The 27,228-nt window shown below is 41.6% G+C and overlaps 1 protein-coding gene across 4 annotated transcripts in view; it reads right to left on the bottom strand.

The window, feature by feature from the left end:
• Window positions 1-3,389: 3,389 nt before the first annotated feature.
• Window positions 3,390-27,228, bottom strand: part of pcdh17 (protocadherin 17) — a 52,246-nt gene continuing 28,407 nt past the window's right edge. For all 4 annotated transcript variants that reach the window (XM_020080188.2, XM_020080189.2, XM_069525562.1 and 1 more), the window contains exon 5: window positions 3,390-4,383. In XM_020080188.2, coding sequence (XP_019935747.1) covers window positions 3,686-4,383 — 698 coding nt within the window. In that variant the 3' untranslated portion in view covers window positions 3,390-3,685. The remainder of the gene's footprint in view (window positions 4,384-27,228) is intronic.

The raw sequence follows: 27,228 nt of genomic DNA, 5'->3' as shown, positions 1-27,228 counted from the left end.
CCTAATCACTCGGCAAAACCAACAGTCTCAAGTGGGCAAAAATAACCCACTCTAGATTTGCAGAATCCACTGCCAACGGTATATGATGTCAACAGTGTTTAATTAGACAGCAATGAGAGGCCTTGCGTTATGTTCAATCTTCTACTATGCGTTGACCTCAGCAGCAGCCTCTGCTCTATTACACTGCAAATAGCCTGAGAGGTGGGGAGGGAGGGGGAGGGGTGTGCCATGGCTTTAAAGAACACCTTCCATCCAATGGACCCAGCTCGTTTCCTGCCCACGGTTTGTGAGTGCATACGGAGCGTGGCTGGGCCAGCAGAACAGCATCAGAGGGGACAGCACTCACAACGCGTCTCGGCCGTGACAGTGACTGTTCGTGGCAGCTTGAATCTGTGCGAATGACGGGATCCCGGGTTGACCCCTGCACTTTGTTTTAGGTCAAGACTAAATAAAAGAGAGAGACCACAGCGATAGAGCCCTAATGTGAGCTGGAGTCAGATCGGAAGTACACGGGTGACAGTAAATGGATAAATAAGCAAGGAGTTGTTGCGTCAGATGATGGAGTGACATGCGAATCAAGCACATACACATGACTGAGCACAATGAGAGAAAATGACAAGTGTGGAAGCGTCACATTTGTCTGGGTTGAACTTTGCCCTTTCTTCCAGCCTTCACTTTACCTTTAAGAGGTTATGATGTGGTTTGAATAAAAGGCAGTGGTGTTTTTGTGTAGATCACAGTAGCAGTGCGAACTTTAAATATAACATTTTAACTGTTTTTATATTTGGTATTTTGTGAATGTCAAGCATGTTTGAGTTATCCAGACACTTGAGCAAGATTACAAAGACAAAAAAAGCGAATTTAAAAATAAACAAATATTTTCCTCCACCGTCAATTCCTCCAAGCCGTCTTCTAAAAACAGCCTCCGCCACCTCTCAGGTAAAGGGGTAAACTGAAACCTTTTTTTTTTCCAGAAAGAAGAGCAGAGAAAAGGCAACAGTTACTTTGCTCCTCAGAGAAGAGAAAGCAGACAGCTGAGTAGCAAAATAATAATGATGTGAAAAAAAGACAACAAGTAGGCAACAGCAGAATGACAGAATGACAGGAGAAATGTCCAAGCATGTATCTTACCTAAGGAAAAACTGCAAGAACGCAAATACCAAAACACTCAAGCTGTGACATGTCTCCAGGATATAATGTGTTTTATCAGCTGTCAAGATTCCAACTCCGCTCAGATCCACTTATACAGTAAATACACCAGGTCACTGTTCACCAAGTCGCTGTTCCCTCTCATGGCTGCATCTTACTTCCATAGATTTGGTGATTGTGGTCACATTTTTCCAAAAACACATCTAATATAACAGCCTACAGTTCTGCGTAGTTTACCTTCAGAGAATATTAGAAAAAGCACCTCCCGTTATTATCGCAGAGTGGCCGAAATGTGCCAAAATTTTCAAAAATAAACGTCTATCTTCTTTTTTTTATTTAAGAAAGCCTGAATGTGAAGACACTTGGTTATATAAACCGTCCATCTACACAGCTAACACATCAAACCCAAAGGAACTTCAGATAGAATTTCAGATGTCAAGTGTCTCTGCAAAGTATGAGAAGTCAAACACGTATTGAGAAGGAGTACATACATAAATGACACAGACTGCTGGAAAAGAACCTCTTTTGGTCCTTTTATAGAAAATGCACATTCTGGTGGACCAGGGCTTTATAAGCAGTCACAAGCTCCACAGATACAACAAGCTCTCCGCAGAGACAGTAAGGCAGTTTTATGATCACCAAGGAAACCATTCCGCTTTCCATATGGCAGGTTTCTTTTTTTGGAAAGAAAGTAAAAAGGAATTGAAACACAAAATACACATAGTAGTTGTTGTTAAAGAAAAATAGCTGCCCTGTAAAAATCTGCTCAGTAAAAATAGTCAAACTGTTTTCGTGTGGTTGTTGCTTTTTGTTGTTGGTTTGAATTGTATTCTAGATCAGCTGGCTCATTAAGCTTTCAACAGTTATTGTATTTGATCCAGCTGGATCTCAGGGTAAAAAGAGGCGACATCTCAAAAGCACTGAAGCCAGCCTGCAAAGATGCAGAATAGAGAGGGGGCAAAAAAGACCAACAAAACCCAAACTAAAGCAAACTCACAGAGTTCGACAGCTACTAAGGCAACTTTTGCCAAATACAATATAAGCCCATGTATATTGCAACACAACTATATATTAATTTAATAAAATACACAATATAGCTTTTGTACACATAACAATTTGGCTCAAATGCACAGAAATTGCAGAAAAATCAATAAAAATATGTCAATTTTTTGATGTAAACACATCTAAATTGGATACATTTACACATATAATGATATTATGTATAGTGATAATGTGAAGGGACATTTTCTTGTTTATTTATATTTTTGGATATTTGTCTTCAAAACAATGGCAGTGTCCTTTTCAGTTCATTGAAGCAACGCCCTGCACTTCACCTTGACTGTAGGACACGTTTGCTGAGATTCCTCATTTCTTTTTTTTATAAAATGTATAAATATTTTGTTAATATTTGGACACTATACATGGATTCATACATATAGTCATCTATATATTCATATAGATATCCTTTTTTCACAGTTGAGGAAAATGTCCCTTTTTATACAACTCGTGATTGCCTTAAGGCATCATCACACACATGATAATTCACTGTACACAAGGGACTGAAAGCTGATGATGTACATGTATAAGACAATTACACAGATGGCCAGTTGTGTGTAAGCATAATATGTACGTGTGTGTGTGTGTGTGTGTGTGTGTTTGCGTAGGGGCATCAGTGCATGTGTATGCGTAACAGTGTAGTGCACATGTATAAAATAGGTGGGTGCAAGTACACCGCTCTGCAACATGAACGTTTAAATAGAGGCGTGAGAAAGACACAACTTACACATGTGGCTACAGATGACAGGTGAAACATGGTCACACTGTTTTATAATTCTCCTTCAGCAGAGCATTAAAGCTCGTCCAACCCCCAAGTCCATAACCGACCCTTGTGAACATACCCCTGATTAACCAATCTCTTCATGTTAAGATACAGGATCCATCACACATTTAACACCAATATTAAAGTCAGAAAAGATAAGGTTGCTTGTGTATTTTGGTCTTTCAATGTCCCAAGTAGATTAGAATTAGTTTCTCTGTTTCCGTGCCGATTGTCATGTCTGACCATAGTTCTTTTTCAGTCAGTTTCTATGGCCATCACACATAACAGAAAACCGTCTATACACACTCAGATATGTAGGATTTCACGAGAGACCATGAACAACACACTTATGAGCTGGTGGGCACTTAGATAATAGCTTGCGAGGTGCCAGAGGCATAAGCCTCTGCAGTTTGCTTAAGAATCCAAAACAAAAAAGAGTTTATAAATTCAGCAGAATTCAGATGTTTGTAACCCAGTTCTTTTTTGTTGGTTGGGATCTTTACACCAAAACCGGTGCAAAATGATTGACATAACAAATGTTCCAATCCTCTGTCCAGTGTCGTTAATTTTCGACAACAAATAGCGTGAAAAGAGCTCCTTTCAGAGGAGCTATTCAACCTTTTGATTTGTTTTGGTGACAGTTTTGTATGAGAGTTTTTAGAATAGCATCCTATTCCTCTCTCCACCTCCCATTTTTGTTTTTTGCAGTCCTCTGTGTCACTTCCTGAGTGTGCCAGTGGCCTCACTTCCTCTGCAGTCCTGCAATAGCTTGTCGATGTCTCTCACCACCTGGTCAGCATCCATTCCGTCACGATTTGCGTCAGGCTCCATCTGCTCCATGGGACACTCCATTTCACCTGTAGCCTCTTGGCTGATCCTGGAGCGTGCCTCGGCAAGCACCTTGGCCACTGGGTCTGAGGGCGGCAAGGGTGGGTAGACCCCCTGGTCTCTGGTTTGTTTGGTTGGGGACAGGTACTGACCATCAGGAGGGCCGTAGTGGCCAGAGCACGAGGCGGGAGGAGGTTTACCTTCAGCTCCGTCAGCTGGGCTTTTGATTGAGGAACAAGGAGATGTGGTGGAGCAGCCCTTTGTAGGACTGCTGGAGGCTGATGGTACCTCTTGGAGCAGTGGGCTAAGGGCCCGTTTCGCCTTCAAGTAGGGCTTGACATTGGCAACCAGAATAGTGTGGTCACGTCTCTCTTTTCCAAATGTACAGAATGTCTTCTTGCCATTGGGGTTGACAGTCTCATAGGTTTCTGTCTCGGGAACAGTCTCCATCCCCGCTGGCACAAACATATTGTTGCGGTAGTCAATGCCCTCCGCCTGGTTTCCTCCTGTAGGGAACTGGGGCATCCAGCAGCGGTCAGAATGACCCAGTACCCGGCACTCCTCTGTACAATTCACACAATCCTCATCTGCAGATGGAATAAAAAGGGAGGGGAGATAAAGAAAAGATTGAATTAATGTCGGTAGTGTGCATAGAATAAAAGTAAAAGCACACAGAGAGAGGGAGACAGAATCATAGCACTATTATGAAACTGAACCGTACAAAGAGTCCAAAGTTAGGGAAGTAGCGCCAAATGAAATGGTTTTGAAAAGGAAAGAACCAGCTCAGGATGTCCCATTCCACACACATGTGGGCATGTACACAAACACACACACAACTACACACACACCTTTTTGGGGGACTGGGGGACTCCTGCTAGCATTTTCCAAAGCTCTGATCAAGGGGATGGCAGAGCATACAGAAAGGATGGAGAGGGAGCGAGAGAAAAACAACCACAGTTGAGGTTTGGCAAAGGCATAGTGCCGTTATCATAAATTCATGTCAGTGGGCTTTGAAGCCCTCCCTAGACAGACAGACAGTGCCAAATGGTTTGTGCTTCTTCCCTGTGTGTTTGTGCCTGTTTATTTGCAGGCTCCTTCTTGTTGTGTGTGTGTACGCATGTGTGCATAAGTGTGAGTGTGTGTGTTCCCCTCTTTCATCTCTATTCAGAAGGCTGCACACTCTGGCTGATTATGGGAGTGTTCATGCCTGTGTCAAATGGATCCAGAACTTGGTTAGAAAAAATAAAAAAATAAAAAGAGGAGGATATTTTTTTTCTCCTCTTGGGCATGAAGTGAAAACCAGAAAAAATGGAGCATCTGTTGTCCCACAAATGGAATTTTTCCATTGGCTGAGTGGGATGAAACCAAGAGAAGCCAACCAGCAGCCACACAGTAAAGATTACACAAATGAAATTTGTACAACTCATTCTTGTTTCTCTTTCCCTTATTTGACAACGGATTAAACTGTAATTGGTCCTTGAGAAAAAAAATGCTCTTTAAAATGTTGTTTTAAATCTGACATTGACACAACTGTCAAATGGGCAAAAACAGATGATTTGCAAAGGCTACATGACACATCTCAGTGTGTTGCATTTTAAAAAGTTGGTTTAGTCAGTCTTTCTTATCAAACACAATTTTTTGTCCAATTGAATATCACCTCAAGGTCCACTTACTGTCTGTTCTCTATGCACTGAATAAAATCAGGTGTTCTGACACAGCCCTGGCTCTGTGAATGGAAAATTTGAAAAAGCGGCTTGGACAAGCTGCCCAACAACGATGCAGTCAACTGGCAAAAATGGGCATTCGTGCTCGAGCACAAGACAAAAAAATAAAAAGAGAAGAGGGTGGGGGGCGCACATGCTAACAGATAACTCTAATCTAAGAATTACCAGGGGAAGGAAAAAGAACAGTCAACCCTTCTGTCACTGCCAGACCATGTGGATTTTTGGATGGGACTGATTAGGACTGCAATAGAGAGATCTGCAGTGGTGTTAAGGCGAGTGCATGGAAGGAATGCAGAGACTGACAGGCTGGTAACAACTTTATGGATGCGCAGTGGACCACTTGACCGCCCACCAACATTTCTCTCAATAGTCGTGATTGCCAGTCAGTTGACTGCGGGAGACCTCAGAGAGTTTAGCAGCATGAAGACGGATGCAAAGGTTGCTCTGTTTCTGCTCAACAGTTGGATTACAATTGTTTAGCTACGTTTCCTAGAATCGATGCATCAGTTTGTTTTGTCCCATTTGCTGATGTTTGTGAAAGCTAATGCCTACCAATGCCTCCCCTCAGCATATTCTCTTTGCAGGAGCAGTCCTCTTATATTTGTTTGTACAATGTACAAGTGGTTTCACAGCAGCAAAGATTCCAAACACCTGTTTGATATCAAATTAGGATTATTTGGGTGCATAATTTGAAAAACTGGATTGTGTTGTTGCCTTAGCAACACCTCTCCAAGAATTTGGTAGGGTGGAGCTTCTGAAATAAGGGGGGTATGCTTGTTTTGCTGTGAGTTTAAATATCAACAGGCTCTGTACGAAATTACTCACTCCACCTTTGAAGAAATATGAAGTTCACAGGTTAGACAAACCCCAGAATGCAGCAGCACACCAGCCACTAACACCGCTCCCAGGTTAAATCCAAAGGTTGCTTGCACAGACTTCTAAACAAATAGAGCAGCAAAGGCTAATTTGCATATTGGTTCTGACTCGTGTGATGCATCTTTGCTTGTTTGTGGAGCCCAACGCTGCAGACACGCAGCAAACCTATTATTTCAATGCAACACAGATTGCAACAGGACTGATGCAACTTTCCCTCTTAAAAGGAATAGAGCTAGTCTACTCATAGGACCTTAATATCTGCATTATTGATGTTTTTATAGCCCAAAGAAAGCGTCTGTAGCAGAAGTGGCACAAAGCAATATTTGAGTTAAGCAGTCAGATATATGCATTTATAATTAACACAAAATAGGCTCTCACCCTCCCCACTGAATGTTAATGGTTTAAACCTTGATTCCTTGTGATGAATCTTCAACCTCATATAGAGTATGTTATGAAAAACACATTTTAAATTAGTGTAATTTATCTTCCTGTAACAAGCCTGTTGTGGTTTGGAGTCTGAATCCGAAGCCGGCAGGTGTAAATTTTGAAAGAAATGTTTACACAGGGATTGAAAATGTTCTCTTAGGCTTTGCTAGTATTAAAGGCAACATTATAAAAGGAGCTGGAATGAGGCTACTCTGAGCCGTAAACTGTTTCCACCATCATTCCCAACCAAATGTGAGAAGGCAACATTACTGTTCGGATCTGTAACGCCACCCCATCAATTACATTATGGGATGCATAGACCTTTGCAGAATGGCCAGAGTGCTGCTTTAAAGACCACAAACTTGGGACTAATACAATCTTTTCGTTGATGCGAATAAGCAGACAGAGTGGCTGTGCTTGAGTGCACTTGGCTAGGTCTGTCTTTGCTGTGTTGCGGGTCATCAGCCTAGATTCCTGAGAGAGTGTCCTCCTAAGCTGTAGCGATGAGCTTAACACTTCACAAATGTTTGAAGAAGCCAAACAGCGCTGGCAAAGAGAGGCTGACATTTCCCATGTCGAGGCAGTCAACTGAGGAGGAAATAAGGTTGAGCTGGACAGCAGTAGTCCAGTTTGATATGGACTACATTTAAATGGTGTGGGAGTGAGCGAATGCATTTGACACGACACGACTAAACAACATGTCAGTGCAACAAGATCGATGATTTGGTCGAGAGCATGTACATAAATAATACAAACCTGAATAAACTCTGCGACCAGAACACGCTATTACTGTAATCCATCACCGAGCCACGAAGTATAAACCCAACATGTAACCAAGCTCAGCAGCCAGACGTCCGCTGCCTTTCACACAGCCCAGCTTGCACGCGTTCCAGACACACAATTAACTTGGCCCCTACAATGTCTTCATGCTCTCAGAGGTGATTGTCCATTCACCGTGTGCATATTAAAGCATAAATAATCCATGCAGACATATTTCCCTCTATTTAGTTGGAGGAAACCTATGATAGATTATTCATGTCTCAAGCTGCACGTTCAACCTTGAGGCGTTCTCCTCATATCTATGGCTAACAATATGACATATGAGAGCAAGGGTGACATTCACCTCCCTCTCTCCCTCCCTCTCTCTTCAGCATGGTTCCACCAGCTCTCTGCGATGGGCCGCCACCAAGGACAAATGAACCTGCAATGATTTGGCTAACAGGGGCGTGCTCAGTCGCTTCCTCTCCAGTTTCTTTCTTTCTCTGGTATATATGATCCAAGATGAATTCTCCCGATAGATATGCTCTCAATGAAGGCAATCATTTGTAATGTTTTGTTTCATCGCTCAGTCAGTGACTTGATATGGTACAATGATGAAACACACAAATAAAAACACCATTACTCATCATTGGATAATATCAAGTAAATCATTAAGAAAAAGAATCATCACACTAACTACATGCTGTCCTGTCACTTCTGTATTTTATGATGGAGTCCTGTAAGTGAATGTCCTCAATCTATCATGATATTATTTTTTAGTTTTTGCAACATTATTATTTTTAGCTTTTGGCTAAAATCCAAAATATTTGACAAAACCTGAAGATATAAATCTGTGTTTACAATGAGGAAACAGCTTTTTTATCTTTCAATGTTCACTCTATCAAGTTTATCATCTTGGGTACTGTTATTGCATAGCTAAAGAAAACATTTTTTGATCTTACATACAAGCTTAGGAAAGGAAAGTTTATAACCACAATGGCTCTGAATGGTAACAAATGGGAAAGGATGATTTGGATTACTCATAATAGATAAAGTGTAAAAGGTACCACGGGCCAAGATCTGGAACCTCGGAGGTGGTTTCTGTCTAATTCAAACTGAGCAATGATTTGATTGGTTTTTAATTTGAAAACCCTTTTTTGGATAGGTTAGACTTTCAGACAACAGCAGGACATTGAGACAGAAAAATGAGGCAAAAGTGGCTTACAGAATTTCTTGAGGTCTTGGTCTCTGATGGTATATTTGAAGGATGCAGATTTTCATTGGGTGCATTTGAACTTAAGTCAAGTACTGCACCTGAAGTTGGTGATGCTGGCAGTAATAGCCTGATGGAAATTCAGAGACAGTGTAATGAACCAAATGAACCATTTCATCCATTATCTCCTTTCAAACAGAAAGACAACTACCCGCCGAATTGGCAACACGCCAATGTCAAACCAATATAAATCAAGTGTAGGTGGACGCATAGCTGATCACAGCTACAACAGGACATACTGTAATAATAATAACTGTAATAATGTGGAGAACTCCCTACATTACAATGCGAAACAAAAATGGATCAATTGCAAACAATGTAACAAAGACATGAACCATTGTTCGGAACTTGGTCTGGTGAAGTAAAAAATATTTAGCTTCAGTTCCGAGTGTCAGGTTTGTTGATGTTTCCATCTTCGCAGCTCCGTTGTAGACACTTGACTCTTATTCCTGATTGGAATCAGATGTTTACTACACATCTATTACCAGCAAAAAGTTTAATTAATTCCACGTAATCTTTTGCACTTGTGAAGCAGCCGGGGCTATCTAGCTACCTCTGTCAGGGTTAATTGCCTGGCTTTAGGGCAGAATAGCAACTCTGTGTAACAACGAACTAGATTATGGGCTATGTAGCCGGCAGTTATCTTTACTACTGAGCGCACATGAAACAGATATGAAAGCAGCTCTAAGAAATCCTCTGCGTAATAGCAAAAGGACACAGTGTCATAAGATTAATTTACCAATTCAGAAAGACCCTTAATTCAGCGACATTGCAAAAACAAGAAGGGAGCGATCCTGCCCCTCTGTTATTTGTCAACATCATAAACTGCTGTCTTCTAAAAGACGAGTGAAAAGATAGATGAATAGAGGATTTGTTAATTACTTTCTGAGCCAATGAGGTGCCTTATCTCAAATGTATGAAACAGTGCCTATGTCTATCTCTCCAAAGGTGACAGGAACATTTTTAGAGGCCATTCTTGCAGAATAAATTAGGGATAATTAAAAAGATGAATTCTGTTTTAAAAAATTGCATGTTTCCGTTCACAGCAAATGTGCAAGTTAATTTGCAATTGAGACTTCCAACCAAAAAACAGGAATAAAGCCAAAAACACAGACACAAACATATTGCAATATCATCTCTGCCCTCACACATTTCTGCTCATCATATGCCCTGATCTTGAGGATGTGGAGCCCTGAGCCTTTTATGGTTTATATTTACAAGAATAGAAAACTATTATTGGTCCCTCATTTTTCAACCTACCCTTTTCTAATACTCCTTGAGGAGCAACAAGCAAGTGCCGATGCAACAGAAAACACACATCGAAGGATCGAGGGTGCATATCCGTAGAGACGCATACACCCACACACACAATATCCACTGCCACAACTTTACTTGATATGATTCACAACTCAGTGTCCACTGCAAAATGTCAAGATGGAATGAGGTTGATATTAAAAAATTCCAATAATGCAAGAAGGTCAAAAGTAAATGTTCAAGGGAAGAAATTGTTAAACTACTAAATTGGGGATTTTTGCTCCCATTTAGCATGTGACCACATGCAAAGAGCCATATTTTAACATTTTATCACCATCTGATTTCCATTCATGAGACTTATCAGCCATCACAGCATCAGGGAATGTGCTTCTTCTACTGAACCATTAAAATCCTCTCATCTCTTTTCAAATTACATAAAAAGTGCCCCTCTGTTTTCCTTCCAGAGAAGGCCTTTCACTAAATTAACACTTAATTAATGAGCCGCGCAAATTCACACACAGAAGGCACAAGAAAGCACGAGGCTCCGCTGCTTCAACACAGACAAGCAAAGTGTCATTCCTAGAATCCTGAGTTGTACTTTTGCCTTCTCTTTCCTCAATTTAATCTTTCAAACTTTCAGGGGTGGAAGCTTTCAATATGGTGCATGAAGGATGTGCACCTAAACCTGTGAGTGTAAAAATTGTGCCTGTGTATCAGTGTGTGTCATAAAGCATGGTGTGATTTCCCTAAACACCCTTTTCTCCCTCCAGACGCCTGCCCCCCTGGCCCTACATGCCCATCCCTCCTCGCTTTATTACCCGGCCCTGTGATTAATGTCCCTCTGTCACACACTGTGGTTCCCAGGGAGGGAGGGGAGGAACCGAGAGAGTGCCGCACACACACAGACACACACAAACACACACACACTAGTTCTAGCAAAGCCACAGCATCAGTTAAAAAAAAGATGCAAAAAAAGTAAAAAGCTACATAACGTTTCAATTCCGCATCCGTCACGGCACTGGTTAATCTTTTGACCATCAAGTACAAGTAAGTAGTCATTAGGCAGCTCTGCACACTAGTAAAGTACCCTGCGAGATTGCAGAATGATTAGATAGTACATAATGTGGTTGTGTGTTTGTGGTGAAGTTGTGTAGTAATGAACATCCCCCCCAACCCACCCAAGGTGGACAGGAGGAATGGCAGCTGACAAATTGTGCAGAGCATCTGTGACGGACCATGACTGCACCTGTTCACCTGAGGGAGCTCACAGTGTGTGTTTGTGTGCGCACGTGTGTGTGATTGTTTTTTTTAATCTCCTCGCCAACTGTTATCTCGCCCAGCTGATCCATGCAACGCCTCGCCCCGCTCCCCTGCCCCTCCACATTCTCAACCAATCAGGAAGACTAAATATTTGAATTGCAGAGACGAGAGAGTCTCCACCTTGACTGAGTCTAATGTTTAGTAAACATCTTATGACTTCTCAGGTCGCCGCTTCACAGAACAACTGCAGTTAAAAGAACAACTTCAAACTCCGGGTGTTCGGGGCAACAGATTGTGGTTTTTCTCAAGCACAATCTTAAATATTTTTAAGGAGGAAAACTATCATGGAACAATGTATTAATATGGTTTTCACAACAATGACTCAAACTGTTATTAACTTTTTTTTTTGGAAAGACAAAATCTGAAAATCAAAACAACTATTTGTTATTTCACTATTCATTTATGAATCCAACACTGTATAAACTAATTTTATGCACAAGTCAAAAATTTGACACTGAGAGAGTGCTGCAAATCAAAATTTGACAAATGCATGAAATGGATAACGAAATAAAGTTATTTATTTATTTTCGATTTTGGATTCCCTACTGAACCTTAATAAAGCATGATACCCAGATTATGGAACTCCCTCTGCTATGTTTTCTGCTGTGAGTTTGGTTTTATAATGACACAGGTCTGTGGAGATCGGAATATTGTATTTCTCATTGCTTCAGAAATAGATCCTGTTAGTTTATATTCCTTTCTCCTTAACAGCATTGTTATTGTGAAAATGAGAACATTACTCCAGTGAATTACTGCATCTCATATTGTTATGATTCTTAAACAGGGTTGTGCTGGGGATGCAGGTTGTTCTCTACAGTTGGCCGGTCTGTTTTGCCAACATCGTTTGAAGAGAATGCAATGCAATAGTATTTCCACGAAACTGCTGTTTTGGTGTACGCATCACAGTTTGCTGTGGGACATGCATTTCATACTGGCTCACTGCTCTGCATGGAACCTATCAACAACAGTAATGGTGTCTATTATGTGATTTTAAACAGTAATTCAGAGTAAATTGCATCTTTAAATACATCTTCTCTTCTTTTTACAAGTGAAACTCATTGTTTAAGTTTGTCTGACAACCACGTCATCAGCATCCAAATAATGAAGCTGTATTCAAATGAATGCTATTTTATATTATATGATAAATTATTGTTTGGCACACAATTATCAATTCAAAGCGCTAAGGTGAGTGTTGTTTCGTTTTGAGGGGATAGCTGTGGATTGCTTTGTGTAGTCCGTGGCTTAGCACAAGGAGGGGGATACTTCTCCCCAGTGCAATAGCTTTTATCACAGCGGGAGGCAACAGAATACTGATGCATAGCAGGAAATGCTTGGCAGCGGCGGTGGGGGTGCCTGGTGGCTGGCGACACAGACACTGAATCAAGGACATATATCTCAGGATCAAACATGTCCTCTCTTCAGGCATTCCCTCAACAACTGCAGCTCCTCCATCAGCTAATGCTGGCTAAGTTGTTCAAAGAACACCCCGAGGAGAGTGTATTTATGCATAGGAGAGAGAGGGATAAAACCTGAGAGGAGGAGGAAGAGGAGCATAAGCTCATACTCAAACAAAAAAACACACAAAGCCTGATCAATGATGAGCAAGCAGGACTGTGTGCTGTGGGTGGTGAGGCAGGTCTGTGGGTTATAGAGAGGAGGGGCCAGCCTGGTGTTTTCAAACAGCACTCTCCCTTTAACACAGCAACAACGAGGGCCATAAAATGCACAATGTGGTCCTTATGAATGCTAATTTGCTTGCCAGTGCCCTACCTGCTTATGTAAAGGATGCTGCATGTACGTGCATGTGTGTGCATTTGCATCCGAACTAAGCAGAATGAAATCGGGACTATTGCTCTGCATGTGTCTACAACTTGAGGGCATATTGATTATTTTAATGAAACTCATTTAATGATGCTCCATTTAAATATGAATAGCCTTTGTTTGCAGTTTGTGTATTTTTTACTACAGGCTTTAGATTTGGTTTTCACAAGTGAACTACAATAATCAAAAGTTTCTGCTATCTGCTAAACTGTTATTGAAGGTCAGCCCTGAGTCAACGGTGTGAAATAAAAAGAGAGGGGGAGGATCTTGTGTCTTGCCACTTCTGTTATCTGTTGATGATCAGACAAGATGAAAACAAAACCAACAACAACCTCGACAAACAGGCTCAACAGTAATGAACTGCCATGGGAACCTTTCCAAGGCCAAAAAGGCAAAACACATATGTGACGCATGTGAGTTCCAACTGCTGTTTGAGCAACAAAGTTTTAAGAGTCCGTCATTGAGGTGATTTCAATGCAAGAGACAGACGAACGGAGAAGAGGAAAACGAACACAGAGAGAAAACTATTTTTGTGTGCTTTCTTTTTTTTAAAGGTTGAGGGGGGGGGAGGGGGGGCATTCACTGTTCACAGAGCCACTTAATAAATATTGCAAGGTCAGTCAAGGAAGATCCTTGCCTCAGCCAATCAAAAATCCAGAATGTCTTTTCCCCCAACCTGTGACTTAAGACCTTCTATAATTCACATTTCCTCCAGCTACAGCTCGCTCCTCTTGCTCCTCGTTCTCTTACTCCCTGAGTGGTGGAGCGATTGCAGCAGAGCAGCCACAGGCAAGCCATTAGATATAGATGTCTGAGAGGAACAACCTTTAACATCACTCCTGCTGTCATCAAGCTATTTATACCTATCAACCAATTAACATGTAAAAGCAACCTGGAAGAAAACATGTCTATTGTACCATGTATATGTGACAGTTCATACATGCAGAGAGGGAATTGGCAGGAATTCAGTACAATTCTCCCATGACATATCTATATACTGGATTTGGCTGCACGCTATGAAAACTGAATGAATGGCCCTTCAAAATATGACAATATGACTATACTATAGTTTTATTTTCTTGGCCTTGTAGATGTATATATAGTGACAAATACAACTAGAAGGGCACTAACAGAGCACACATCTCCACCAAGGCCCAACAGTCCCCTTTTGAAAACACATTTACATTCAGTAAATCCTAATTTCTATTTAGATCCGCACCAAATTGCACACACTCACAAATATCAGTCCCTCAAACATGCCTGAGAAATCAACAAAAAATGTTGAAATACATCATATCTCTCAAGATATTAAAAAAAAGGGGATCATACCCCTGATCTCAATCCACAACAAAATTTAAAGGGTTCTTTCCTGACTCATTCAGCCTCAGTTAACCAAGTCTTTTGGAAATTTGTCCTGTAGTTTTTGCGTAACCCTGCGTACTAACAAACAAACTCAGATGAAAAACAACCTCCTTGGTGGGGGTTATAACTACTATAATCTACAATCCACACCATAATGAATAATTACATATAATCTATAATATATATGTGAAATGGTTCTACATCAATTTGTTTTACTGCCTTTTATATTCAAAGTATGCGTGTCATTTGATTTTGGAAATTTAATCAAATGTGTGTCATTTGCCTTCGGACAAATGAGATATTATGTGAAAGCGGTTTCCTCAGCTTGAGTCTACATTATATGTAAATACAGTTATTTTTGCCATAAATAAAACATGCTCCTTGTGCTGCATTCACAAATGAATGGCTGGAGTCCAGAGGGTACACTTAGTTAAAGCTGACCAGTAAAGAAATATGAAAAGCATATTTCCTTGGTAATAAAGTGGACAAACACATACAGAGCCACACAAGCATGTGCACTTAATAATGTAATGCTATGTTTTACTGATGCAAACACTGTCCTATGTCCAAATATTGAGCAAACAATGATGAGAGCAGATATTAAAAAAAACAAGTCGGCTGCACAGCCTACTTTTACAATGGGATTAGCTGGTGTAGCCTGAGGCAGACACCGCCACGAGGAACAAAGAGAGACAGGAAGCCACAGGTCAATAGTATCTCACTACCTTTACCTGGAGAGAGACATGGAGGGTGGCACAAAGGGTGGCAGGGAGACAAGAAGGGACTTATTAGAAGATGAGGCGAGAAGCGTGGTGAATCAGTGGCTAATCCTCCGTTTCCTCTAAGCCTGTGTAATTAGGACATGGGGGATTGCACCGTGACAGGGGATGCTTCTGGACCGCTTCGCTTTTTTTCCCCTCCCTCTCTTTTGTTTATTTCTTCCCTCTTTAGCCTGGTTTTATGGCAGTTTGTCATCTAAATATAGCGTGCCTGTGTGCGCCTTGTCTTTATTGTGTGTGCATCGCAGCATGTTCAGTCATAAGCAACATAAACAGACACAGCATGCCTGCACCATGTTTTATTTCTACTCACTACTACTTACTGTTTGCAGATTTGAGTGAGCACGTACTCTTTTTTTTTTGTAGCTTTGGTCGCTGCGTGAAACACTTAGATTGCATTTGGGCATATTTGTGGGGAATCAAACGGGCTGTTTCAGTCAAACGACACTTCATGAAACACACACACCAAACAAACAATCGCACCATGTTTGAAGGGCATAGAAGAGCGTTAGCGGGGAGCCCAGTATGGACCATACATTAGACCAGAGACCAGAAAGGCTGATCAGCATCCTTCTGCCTGTTAATAACCTTAATCTACTTCCTTCCCCCAATAGTCGGCAGGGAAACTTGCCTTGGCCTATTTAGAAAGATAGCGAGCACAAGAAATAAAGTGGGAAAGAATGAGAGAAAGAGAGGAAGGGGGGGCAGGGAATTAAAAAAAAATTAAGCCGAGAGTATCTGTGAGTCACCAGCTCATTACAGAAATCCTGTTTCTATCCGAGGAGAAAACAGGTTTAAAACACCCTATTAAAGAAAGAATGAAGGGAAACCTTTTGTTGCCAATTCACAGAGGGTCGTCTTTTGAAGCGCTTCACTCCGCCATATTTTTACATTTTAACTATGCTGCTTTACTGATGTTATTTTCCCAACACTCTACATTTGAGGGGTCTCTTCTTGAACTAAGTGGATTTAGCAGCGAAACTGTGGAACTGCGGTCCAGGTCCTGATAACAGGTCTTAAGCAACAGGGATAAACACACTAAGACTTGTGGAGGCTTCGTTCAGACAATCCGCACAATAACAAGATCCACCAGACATCACACAATCCTGTCACATTTGCTGAATTAAATCACTTTGTTTTATTGTCTCTCCCTCTCTCTCCGTCTGCCTCTCTGTTTGTCGCTCTCTTTTGTACAAAGGGATTTGAACATCTCAGGGTGTCATGGCTTTGTGCAAGTAATCATTCCCATGTGTGCTGCTTTAGCGGGATTAGAGAAAGTGCTTCTGATTCTCTGTCTCAACAGAACTGTCACTGTAATATGACAACACATACTGATAGTAACACAGTCTCGTCCTTACTATTACATCGGGGGTCTGTGGTGTCACGTGACCCTGATTGTTCTTAATGTTAAGCACAGAGAAAGTTCGTTAAGGCAACCAAAATCATCCGAATCCTGAGGGAAAGGAAATTTCAGTCCGCCTCATGTTTATTTGACAGCTTGCCACCACGAGCAATACCTTCCTTACAGTGGCTGCAACTGGTCAAACTCGATAAAGGCAGGTAGGTGCAATGTGTCGAGAGGCTGGACACTCGAGCCTAATGAAATCCAAGAAGTAGCCAAAACCTAGAGGAATGAATTCGTCATGACTGCTGGTGAGTTGGGCGTTACGAGAAACGTTTCAGACAGCCCAAAAAATACCAGAAATGCACATTTTCTTATAATATAATAAAAATACACATGTGAAATGATTTAGAGGTCAAAATATAATGACAGACAAAGACATTCATCAGAATTGCTTAATCCCAGTTGGGGCTAAAAACCTACTTTGGAGGATAAGATAGAAACACCAATGATCTGCACTGTTAATGATTTCTATTCAGATGTAAATCTGCAGTGGGACACCTCTGCCACAACTGACGTGATTTCCCAGGGAAACTGTGTGAAGATCTGTTTCATACACGCATTCGGTAAAAAGTGTGAGCTTAAGCACATTTACCTGACATGACATGAGTCAGATGGGCTTTTTTTTTTTTTTCAAACATCTGACAGACCGAGCCTGCTTCTGTGTGTGTGTGCAGATATCTTCACTTTTCTTCTACTTCAACTCACTAAAGCGCAGAGTCTTGCTTTTAACTGCTAAGTACGGTTTTAATTGTGGATATTATCATTATTGTCTTTTTACAGGTTCTTCTAGTTCATTAAATCAAACTGAAATACGCATTACTTACATGTAATTTGGCGACTAAAGGCGTGTGTCGATGCTGAAACAAGTTAATGCCATAATATTTATTGGGCACCATCATCGCAACTGAATAAATAAATAGTAAATACAGTATTCTGTACTTGACATGGATACTGGGACATCAAGGTCCTGACTATAACACGGATATTTTACCCTCTGTTTTAAAAAAAAATCTCATGACCTTTCTTTTACACAAAAATTAACACAAACACTTAAACTATATCAATAAGACCTGGCAGTGCTAACCAAAAGTGGTGAAAAGGATATGTAGCCACCATTTTTGTGGTTGTTTCTGGTGCATGATTATTATTCAAAACAACAGTGGGCATGCACCAAGTGCATGTTTTACATGTGCACATGGATACACAGAAAATCAGCAGTTTTGTTTCTGCAAGTGTTTATTGTAAGAAGGGCGTAGGAGAGAAGAAGAAGAGGAGTTTGTTTGCAAAATATCCACATTTAACACGAAGAGGGCACAGATTAAATGTTTTCATTATCTGCTGTATCAAACAGTTCTGGCCTCAGCCTGACTGTTTTCTAAACAATGCAATAAATCTGCCGAAGGAGGGGAAGAAACATGAAGACGCAGCCTGTAAATCTACTCACTGTGCCACAGTGCAGTGCGCCCCTCTAAATCTGTCCTCTAGCACACGTCCTCATGAACAATAAGAAAAGTGTACACTTTAGCATGTAGGCATTTGATCAATTGTGCCAAAGAGCAGCAGTGCACCTCCCTTAAGGATATTGGCGGGTGTTGAATGGAGGCTAAGTGGAAAGGTGGAGAGAGGTAGGCTTGAGTCGATGGTGTTGACTTTCTCAGCCCCGGGGCCTAACGCGTTTAGAGAGCTAACTGACACACTTTGGATGTATTAACCACAGCGAGCTCTGCCAACCTCTCCTCTGTTCCTCCTGCACCTCCTCCTCTATCGCCGGCTGTCTGTCACCACTATCTCCTCTCCGTGGAAGACTCTGGGACATGCCTTGTGTTTCAGCAACATTGCTTTAGCATTGATGTTCCTCTGCGCTCCAGCCAAATTGGTGTTTGCAGTCTAGACACTGGTTGCTTGTGTCTCTGTGCAGATAAAACATACGCACACACTAACATTATCACTCGCCTGTTTACAAGTATGATTAGATTAAAAGAAACTGACGGAAATGCAATAACGGTCTATTAGTCTACCCGTCAGGGGGGACAATCATTTCAAATAGCAATGTGTTTTCCATCTCACTATCTAATTTATACTTTCTTTGCCTCTCCATCTGTTTCACTCCTGAGACTGGTGGGTTATGAGCACAAGACTTTAAAGTAGACTGGGTTCAAGTCCGGGCCACTGCAATAAAAACACAAATAAATAGAAATATATAGCAATAAATAACTCTCAGACTGGGCTCATGAAAAAGAAAATCCAGAGGCAACAGGACCCCGGCTCTCTCTGACAAATGTATGCATTGAATTTGAAGGTGAGAAAAACAACCCCTCTCAATCCACGCCGCCCCATTCTATGTGGTGGTTTAAGATTAGGGTCAGAGATTAGAAGGCTTACACTAGATAAGAATGGGATTAAAAGAGCTCAGAGATGTAAAATTACAGATCAGAAAACTGTTGAAAACACACCTGAATTGTAAACACACTCATAACACGGCTGCCACCTGTCCTGCCGGACAATCCTGGCATCACGGGGAAAAAACAAAACAGTGCATTCCTGGCGATAGAAAGAGAAGTGAATATTATGGAAGCAGCATCCAATATTCCGGAGAGGCATTCAGCACACATCAAAGGCTGCCTCTGCAGTAAGTCTGTTAGATTTGGGATTAATGGACTCCAGAGGGGCCTGGACACACATGCAGGCATGCACAGACACTCACAAACATATACAAGTATACGCACGTGCACGCACACGCACACGCACACACACACACACACACACACACACACAGAGAGAGAGAGAGAGAAAATCCACTACCACAATTCCGCCTGATAAGATTCACAACCCAGGCTAGCAAAGCACTGCAGTGCAGAGTATATCTATTCCAGTAACTCTCCACAGTAGACTCTCTACTGCAGTGTGCGTTACAACATATTGTCGGCAGTCGCAGTAATTTCTTAGCATTCTGGCACATTTTTGGGCAACAAACGCTTCCAGGTTGTTCAGATGCAGGTTTTCCGTGAATGCAGGGCAGGCTCTTTCCATCGCGTCTATTAGATTGTCTGGACAAGTTCTTTATTTTGACAAACACCCATGCATGCATACGTGCACACACGACTGTAACTTGCCTCCAGGCTCCAATAAATTCATGCAAATTACAGAAATGCAAATTCATACGGTGAGGCTGCACTGGCCTCAGATGCATTCTGAGGAAAACACGACAAAATGGGGGGGAAACTCACAATGAATATATTTTGTTTAAACTCCACAGATAGAAAGACACCATGATCCCGTCCCTGACTGTCTTTCCACCCCAGTGCCCAGACTCTTCCCATTCCACCAAACCCCCTCTGGGCTAAAACCACAGGTGCAGGCAAATGCAAACCACTGGGTGGAAAATGCTCGTTGACAGCATTCTGGTGGGTTCTGCGATTGGTCAGTGAACAATGAGGGACTTTCCTGAACCACTTGTCGTGCTGATGAAACAGCTGGACACCAACACCAGACACGGATCAGGGTGGGAGAGACCATGCGGAACAACAGAGAACTTAAAACTAAAATGAGATTCAGCAGAGCTTGGGCTCACTGTCATTTCCACAAACTGTTTGTGAGTCCCAAAGAAAACATTTTTTTTCAAAGAAGACAAACAAACCAAGTTACTCGAAAGAAATTCCCTTGATTTAAAAACATTTGGGATTCTATTTCAAATGTTACATGTGCTTTCTCGTTTTTCTGTGTCTTCTGGATCAAATACGCTACAATTGGATTTTTAAATTGTTGTATTTTAATTCATATTTGAGCACGTGGTCTTGATTTAGCAGCTCAAAGCTGAGAAAGGAACATGGTGGCAATCACCTGTTGTTCAATACATCTTGAATTCTGATGTGGTTGCCTGGATACAGCAACAGCATGAGTGCATATCCCATCAGTCCATGTGTACTAATTCACTGGCTCACTCTGCTATTGTCTGTCTGTTCTTCTTTTATTTTTTTGAGGACCAACATGCAGGCCCACACAAATACATGCAAACTACAACCCAGAGCCAGATGAGCACAACACAACCCGCTCTCATCCACACGATCATCCTGAGCAGCATTATCACAATCTAGAGAACTAGATTATCCCCAGGCTCAAAACTTCATCCTCTTTGATCCCCACTTGGGAGCGGATGAGAGGCAGCACAGGGAGACCGTCACCCAGAATATCCCACTTGTTAATCAAGGCAGATTTTGATCACCTTTGGGGACAGATGGACAACTGTTTTCAAAACATGCACCGCAGAACGGCTTGCAAGCTATCGAGGACACTTCCCTCAACAACACGATAACTTCAGGAACATTTATTTTCTGCGGCTAGATCAGATAAGGCCGCAGACTTTTCAGTTAATATGATCAATTGCGTGGTGGCTCAGAAACAAGATCGATGTCACATCATTGTTTATCTTTATATTACAGTTAAAGACTGAGAGAAGTGATTTTAAACTTGACTTTATGGACAGAGTGAGAAACACTTGGTAAACAGCAAAACAAAAATGCCGTAGATAAATTATGGATAATCTCTCCACACAGTGTTTACACAATGCATAAGCATTGTATCAATGTATTTGATTTTTTAAATATTGCTCTTAAGTTTTATTGTGGTAATTATCCATATTGTTGTATCGCCTACAACATGAATAGGGGATGTTATTAAAAGCTTTTTCTGAGAATCCTACACATCTGCAAACACATTCAACCGCCATTGTCACCGTGGTGTGAATTTCAATGACGCCTGTGTGCGTAAACCTTACCATGAGGTGCAAACACCCGTAAAGACCCAATGAATATCCATCACGTTCAGCTGTTTGCTCTGCGAGCCGGCTAAATCTCCTGAATAGATCTTTGTTGTGGTTTGAGGTGGGATGGTGAGGTCAGCTGTTAATTGGCTGCTAGTAATTACAGATGCATCTTAAGCTTGCTGACATTGTCTATGGGACCTTGGAGACTTCCCCTGCACCCAATACACCGCAGAGATTACGGCATTGTACTGAAAATTACACAACTCAGATTCATGCATACTGAAGTAGCAATTAAAACTCCTCATCTTGACTCTAACCTAGTCCTCACCCTGTCACAGAGCTGCAGTAGGCTTCACACTGAAGCTATATGATGTCTTTAATGAGTTCAATTGCATCTTTTTTGAGCGTGGTGCACTCTCCTACACATCACCCCATTTTTTGCCCTTCCTCTCCTCATTTGAATGTTCAAGCTTGTCATTCCCGCGCTGCTTCCATCCTCTGCCAGTAGCCATGAGGGCGCTTCTCCCCCCCCTCTGTGGGGCTGCCACCCAGAGAAGGAAGGCAGCGATGGGACAATAGCAGCCACCCAATTAAAGCTGTGTTGGCCTCGCAATTCCTCAAGGTATTGCCATGTGACAGTTTAATTAACCAAGCCCCTTATCTTAATTTAGCAGGATCAAAAAGTAACAAACTGAGGTTATCGGCAAAAAACACTCCCACTCACCGTCCTCACTTACTCAACAGGACTCATACTCCCTCTCAATCTCCTTCAGCATGTAGCTTCAGTACCGTACCACAAGTGTAACAGACACATTTGATGGAATTCATTTAGCCTGCTTGTGTCGCCATCTGCACAGATACCACAAATAACTCTTTATGGTGCAAATGCCTTAATGCGTATTTATTACATATTCATCACAGCTGCAGAGGTCAGGCTAATGACTATTTATGCAGTCACAGTACATGTTGTGGAAGTGTGTCTCCGTGTGTGTGCACATGGGACTGGGTGTTTACATTCACAGGTTTTTCTTTGAATTTGAACCGGTGGCTTGGTGACTGCAGGGAGCCCTAGCACAATGCTACTTAAGCCAATCTCCCACAGAGCCCGCCTGCTGTCCCAACCCCTCCCCATCCATCTCTCCATCCATCCGTCAATCTGTCCATCCATCCCTTTACTTTTCAGCTGGTTGCTCTGTTTCCTCCTTTCTTTATTGCAGCCCCTTTTTTTCTTTTATTCTTTCAATCCACCTATGAGTTTCTTTCATAAATCCCCACCCTACTGCCACTGCTTTGCAATTTTTCTTCTTTTTCTGACATTTCTGATCACCCCATCCACTGTCATCGCATAAACCACATCCCCTCTCTTTGTTTTAGTGCTTTCTCTTCTTCAAATACTCCATTATCTACAGCACTGCAGGCAGCGGATGAAAGGACATTACTAGTTATGGTTGAACAGAGAAGAAGTCCTGATGCCTTGGACAGGCCAGACCCATTTATCTCTCTGGTTCCTGATGCAGTGTAACATGGGAGAAACAATGCCCCAGGGCACCACAAATATTCATTCACATCAGCCAAGGAAGCGGCGTGGACAACGGGGCGCTCCACTTCTATCTAACTGATCCAGTGGAAGTTGTGTTGAATTGACTGTCTAGGGACATTTTTTTAACATGCTTTCCATTTCCACATTATCAAAGCTGAACTATTTCCCCCCAGTTTGTTGCGGCCGGCACAGAATTGATCAAACAATCTGTCACTTGGTGTTTTTGTAATTAATAATGTTCTGCACTCAATATCGTCAACCTGAGCACAACATAAATCAAACCACAACATTCTATTATTCAAATGGAAAACATATGAACTACTACACTGATTGTGGCTGTTCAGCAAATCCATAAAAACACTTATTAATACAAGTGCACACTTACAGCCATTTCAACTCAATTTTTAAGAACCATATTATTAGTAGCAAATGCCTCTTCAACAAAATGTATTGATAATGATGCACAGCAACTTAGTTAGACAACGAGCACCAACCAGTTTGTCAAGGAGCAATAAAAAGCAGTAAAATCTAGAGTAGAGACAAACACATAATTCATTAACTGAGCAGTGGAGTATAGCAAATGAAATGCGTATAATAAAATCAGAGAAGAAAAAAATAAGACCTGCGCCATCCGTGACTTCACCTCCCACAATATTGTCACCAGCTGACGTGAGAGCTCCAACATGGAACCGACAACCGTAACCCAACGCAAAGAAAAATCTATTCCCTGCACTGACGGCTACTTGTGACTTTCTACTGTTACTAAACCTTAGCCTATAGACAACAGCAAATAATGACACATATCAATTAACCAACTCCTCTGCTCGTTTGAATGTATGCAGGCAGTAGCTGTTTTACTTGATTGCTCATACGATCATATAATTTGAAACCAGTCAAGTTTTCAAGGCACATAAATCAGCTTTGAGAGGGACGAGGATGACATTGTATATGAATGAGAAATTATAGGGAGGAGGTAAAAATAAAGCTATCCCAGCATATGTAAAAGAGTGTGGTTAATGTCTTGAATTACATCCACATGCACACACACACACGCACAAGTGCCCGGCTGTCCGTGGACAGAGGACAGATGGCTGCGGAGTGGCTCTGGTCCAGGAAGTGACGATGTTCTGTATCATTATAATCTGCTCCGTAGAATCCTCCCCACTGCTGTTCTGGACAACATGTTTCACCCACTGTGAGCAGATACTGAAACAGCTCCTCTGCTGCTCTGTAATACACACTCTTAGGCACAGTGATAACCAATTCAGTTGTTTTGTGACCTCTCCTCGTCTAAACCTTTAAATCTGCCCACAAATTGGAATTTCACCGTAATTTTCCTAATGAAGAAAAAGAAACAGTGGAAGGCAGCAGTGTGTGCTAAACCACCCAGCCTTGTACAAATCAGTGTTGGACTCCTCACAGGAGATAATACTGTCAGTCAGTCTGTGAATTTGAGACATACACAGACTCGAGCACAAGGCTGCAAAGCATTGATTCTGATCCACCATTCAGCGTGTTTGTAAAAGCTCACCTGATGCCACCCATAGGCTGAAAAACTCTGTAAAAGCACCACCACAGCCTGTATCAGCACTGATACATATATATGATATATGATAACAATGAAAATATGTGCTGGTGAACACACATTTAACTGAGTGTTTTTAATCTGCATGAAACAGGGAGTGAGGCAGGCTCAGGCTAAATAAGCTTTTCAATATAGGAGGTTATAACAAGACCCAATGATTGGCCAATGATATCAGACACCAATATAATTTGTCTTATTGTATATTATATTCATTATGTTTATTCAAGTTCTGTATATTTCATGGTATTTTTTGCTTTTCTTGCTTTATACTCATCTTTCTAGTTATTTATCAAAGTTAAACTGTAAAATGAGGTTTTGATAATAATATTTTTGGAATCATTGCCATATAATTTTTGTTCACTGGATTAGAAGAGAACAACTGAAACATGTCTGTTGTGATGATAGATACACTGGACTTCCTCCCATGCTGCTGTGAAAGCACATCTATATCTCACACGTGCGGCAAAACAAGTTTGGCAGGGGGCTTTTTTTTTTTTATGCAGTTCACTCTCACCAGTGTGAAAACATTCACTCTGGCTGATTATGTAGGTTACTAGTGTGTTTACAGCAAAGCAAGTCTGTGTGCATGTATAAAGTGTAAACATGAAATATGCTAGCTAATCAAACCGCCTCGTCTCGGCCGCTGAGTTCTATTGCACACAAAAGAGGCATTAAAACAAACAAATTCAAATTCATCTGCAGGTGAGGCTCCTGACAAGAGCTACACACACACTTCAGCATGAAAAGTGTGTTTAATGCCATTCATGTAAAAACTGTTTTCCACAGAGCTGCAGACGCATCGCACAACAAACCAACACCACCAGAAAAACAGCAACAACAATAGAAGAAGAAAAATCACAGAGGTTTTACTGGACGTGACAGTGGATGAAACTTTAACAATACGGTTGAGAAGGGATTCACATTAAATCTCCATGACTCTGGACTAATCCTCATACTCAGCACGCCTACACTTTTTAATAGGCCTTAAATAACATTCCCACAGCCTTTAATGGCTTTGTATGTTTTCAACGTCTGCTATGAATGGGCACACACTTTAGATGAATACTCTGCACTGTTCTCTATAATGGTGTGAGGAGAGAGAATAGGCAGCTATGAGCATTCAAGTAGCAGCACACTTTACTGGAAGTTGCATTAGAGACCAACATTATTTTTTTGACTTTTTCCTTGGAAGAAATGTGGTTGTAATGGCGCTCTGAGTGAAATAAGACGTATTTTTACTCATGACTTCCAAAAATTTGACATAATTATTCACTGCAGCGTTCAGGGTGAAGGGATAATGTCAAAGATTTATAGCCTGAGTGGTAAGAGTCAGAGATATTTATCAATCCCCCCACTCCAGTGCTTGAGATAGGCTTCACTGGCTGAATGAGGATCAGGGGGTGAGCTGCCATGCAGGCCGGCGGAAGTTTAGAGGTGGGAATCACACACCCCGCAGCCACTCCAGCCCCAATATCACACACACTCAGCACAAGAGGAAGGACGCTAGAATGGACATTACCCTCCGTGAACCACAATCATAACAATGGAATTTAATAAAACTTTGTGTATTAAAAAAAATAGACTAATCCCTTTAAATCTTCAATAATGAGGGAGAAGAAATCCAAAGACTGTGATATTTCCCCCCCCCCTTCACCCCACAAGATTTTAGGCTTTCCACGGGATTCCACTAGCTTAGCCGCAAATCGCCTCACTGCTGTGCGATATCGCCGTATCCTCTAAGAATGGGGTGAACACATGATCTGGCGCGTGTGGATGGGCGCACACACACACATATATATAAATACACGCCGGCACACAAATCTTATTTGACTTTGAGTGACACATTCCTGGTCCAGATAGCGGATGGTTTTCACTGTTCCCCACCAGGAAAGTAGCCTGCAATGCTGCCATGAATCAGGCGATCAGCTCGGCCAGGGAGAGGCCACAGAGAGCTGAGGGAGAAGATGAGGAGCAGGAAAAGATGAAAGGCTCAAAGACAAATCCTCTGTGTCCAACGGCTCGCACAAACAGTGAGAAGAACATGAGCATCTGGCTGCTGTTTTCGGATGTTGCTTGTTTTTCCAGTCGTCTCTCCGCGGCCACGCGACAAACAGAGATGGATTCTTAACCGTGGTTTGATATTGCAACATGAAAACAGGCTCATACGGGGAAAATAAAAATGATCAAATTTATATGAAATAGATGATTATTGATGAAAAGAGCAAACAGGCAGCCAGTGAGTGACAAAGACGAGGAGTCCCTCTCGTGGTGCTGTGAGAGTTCACTGGAACGACACACATCTAGAGCGTGTCTCAGCTGAAACAACAGTGTAAACACACTCTGATGGCCTCAATTAATCTTGTTTAAACAGACAGATGTGATAGCATCACATGAAACCACGACTGCTCCATATGCTACCTGTTCACAGTAATGTTTGTAAACGGACTAATTACAATGCTCTCAAACGAAGCTCCTCACTCTCGGCAGATGTTTGTCCATTAACCTCCAGAAGGATTACTTCAATATGGTGTGAAAGAAAAATCACA

This window comes from Paralichthys olivaceus, chromosome 1, assembly GCF_024713975.1.
Source record: "Paralichthys olivaceus isolate ysfri-2021 chromosome 1, ASM2471397v2, whole genome shotgun sequence".
In the NCBI taxonomy this organism is placed as follows: domain Eukaryota; kingdom Metazoa; phylum Chordata; class Actinopteri; order Pleuronectiformes; family Paralichthyidae; genus Paralichthys; species Paralichthys olivaceus.
This window is presented reverse-complemented; position numbering and strand designations above follow the sequence as displayed.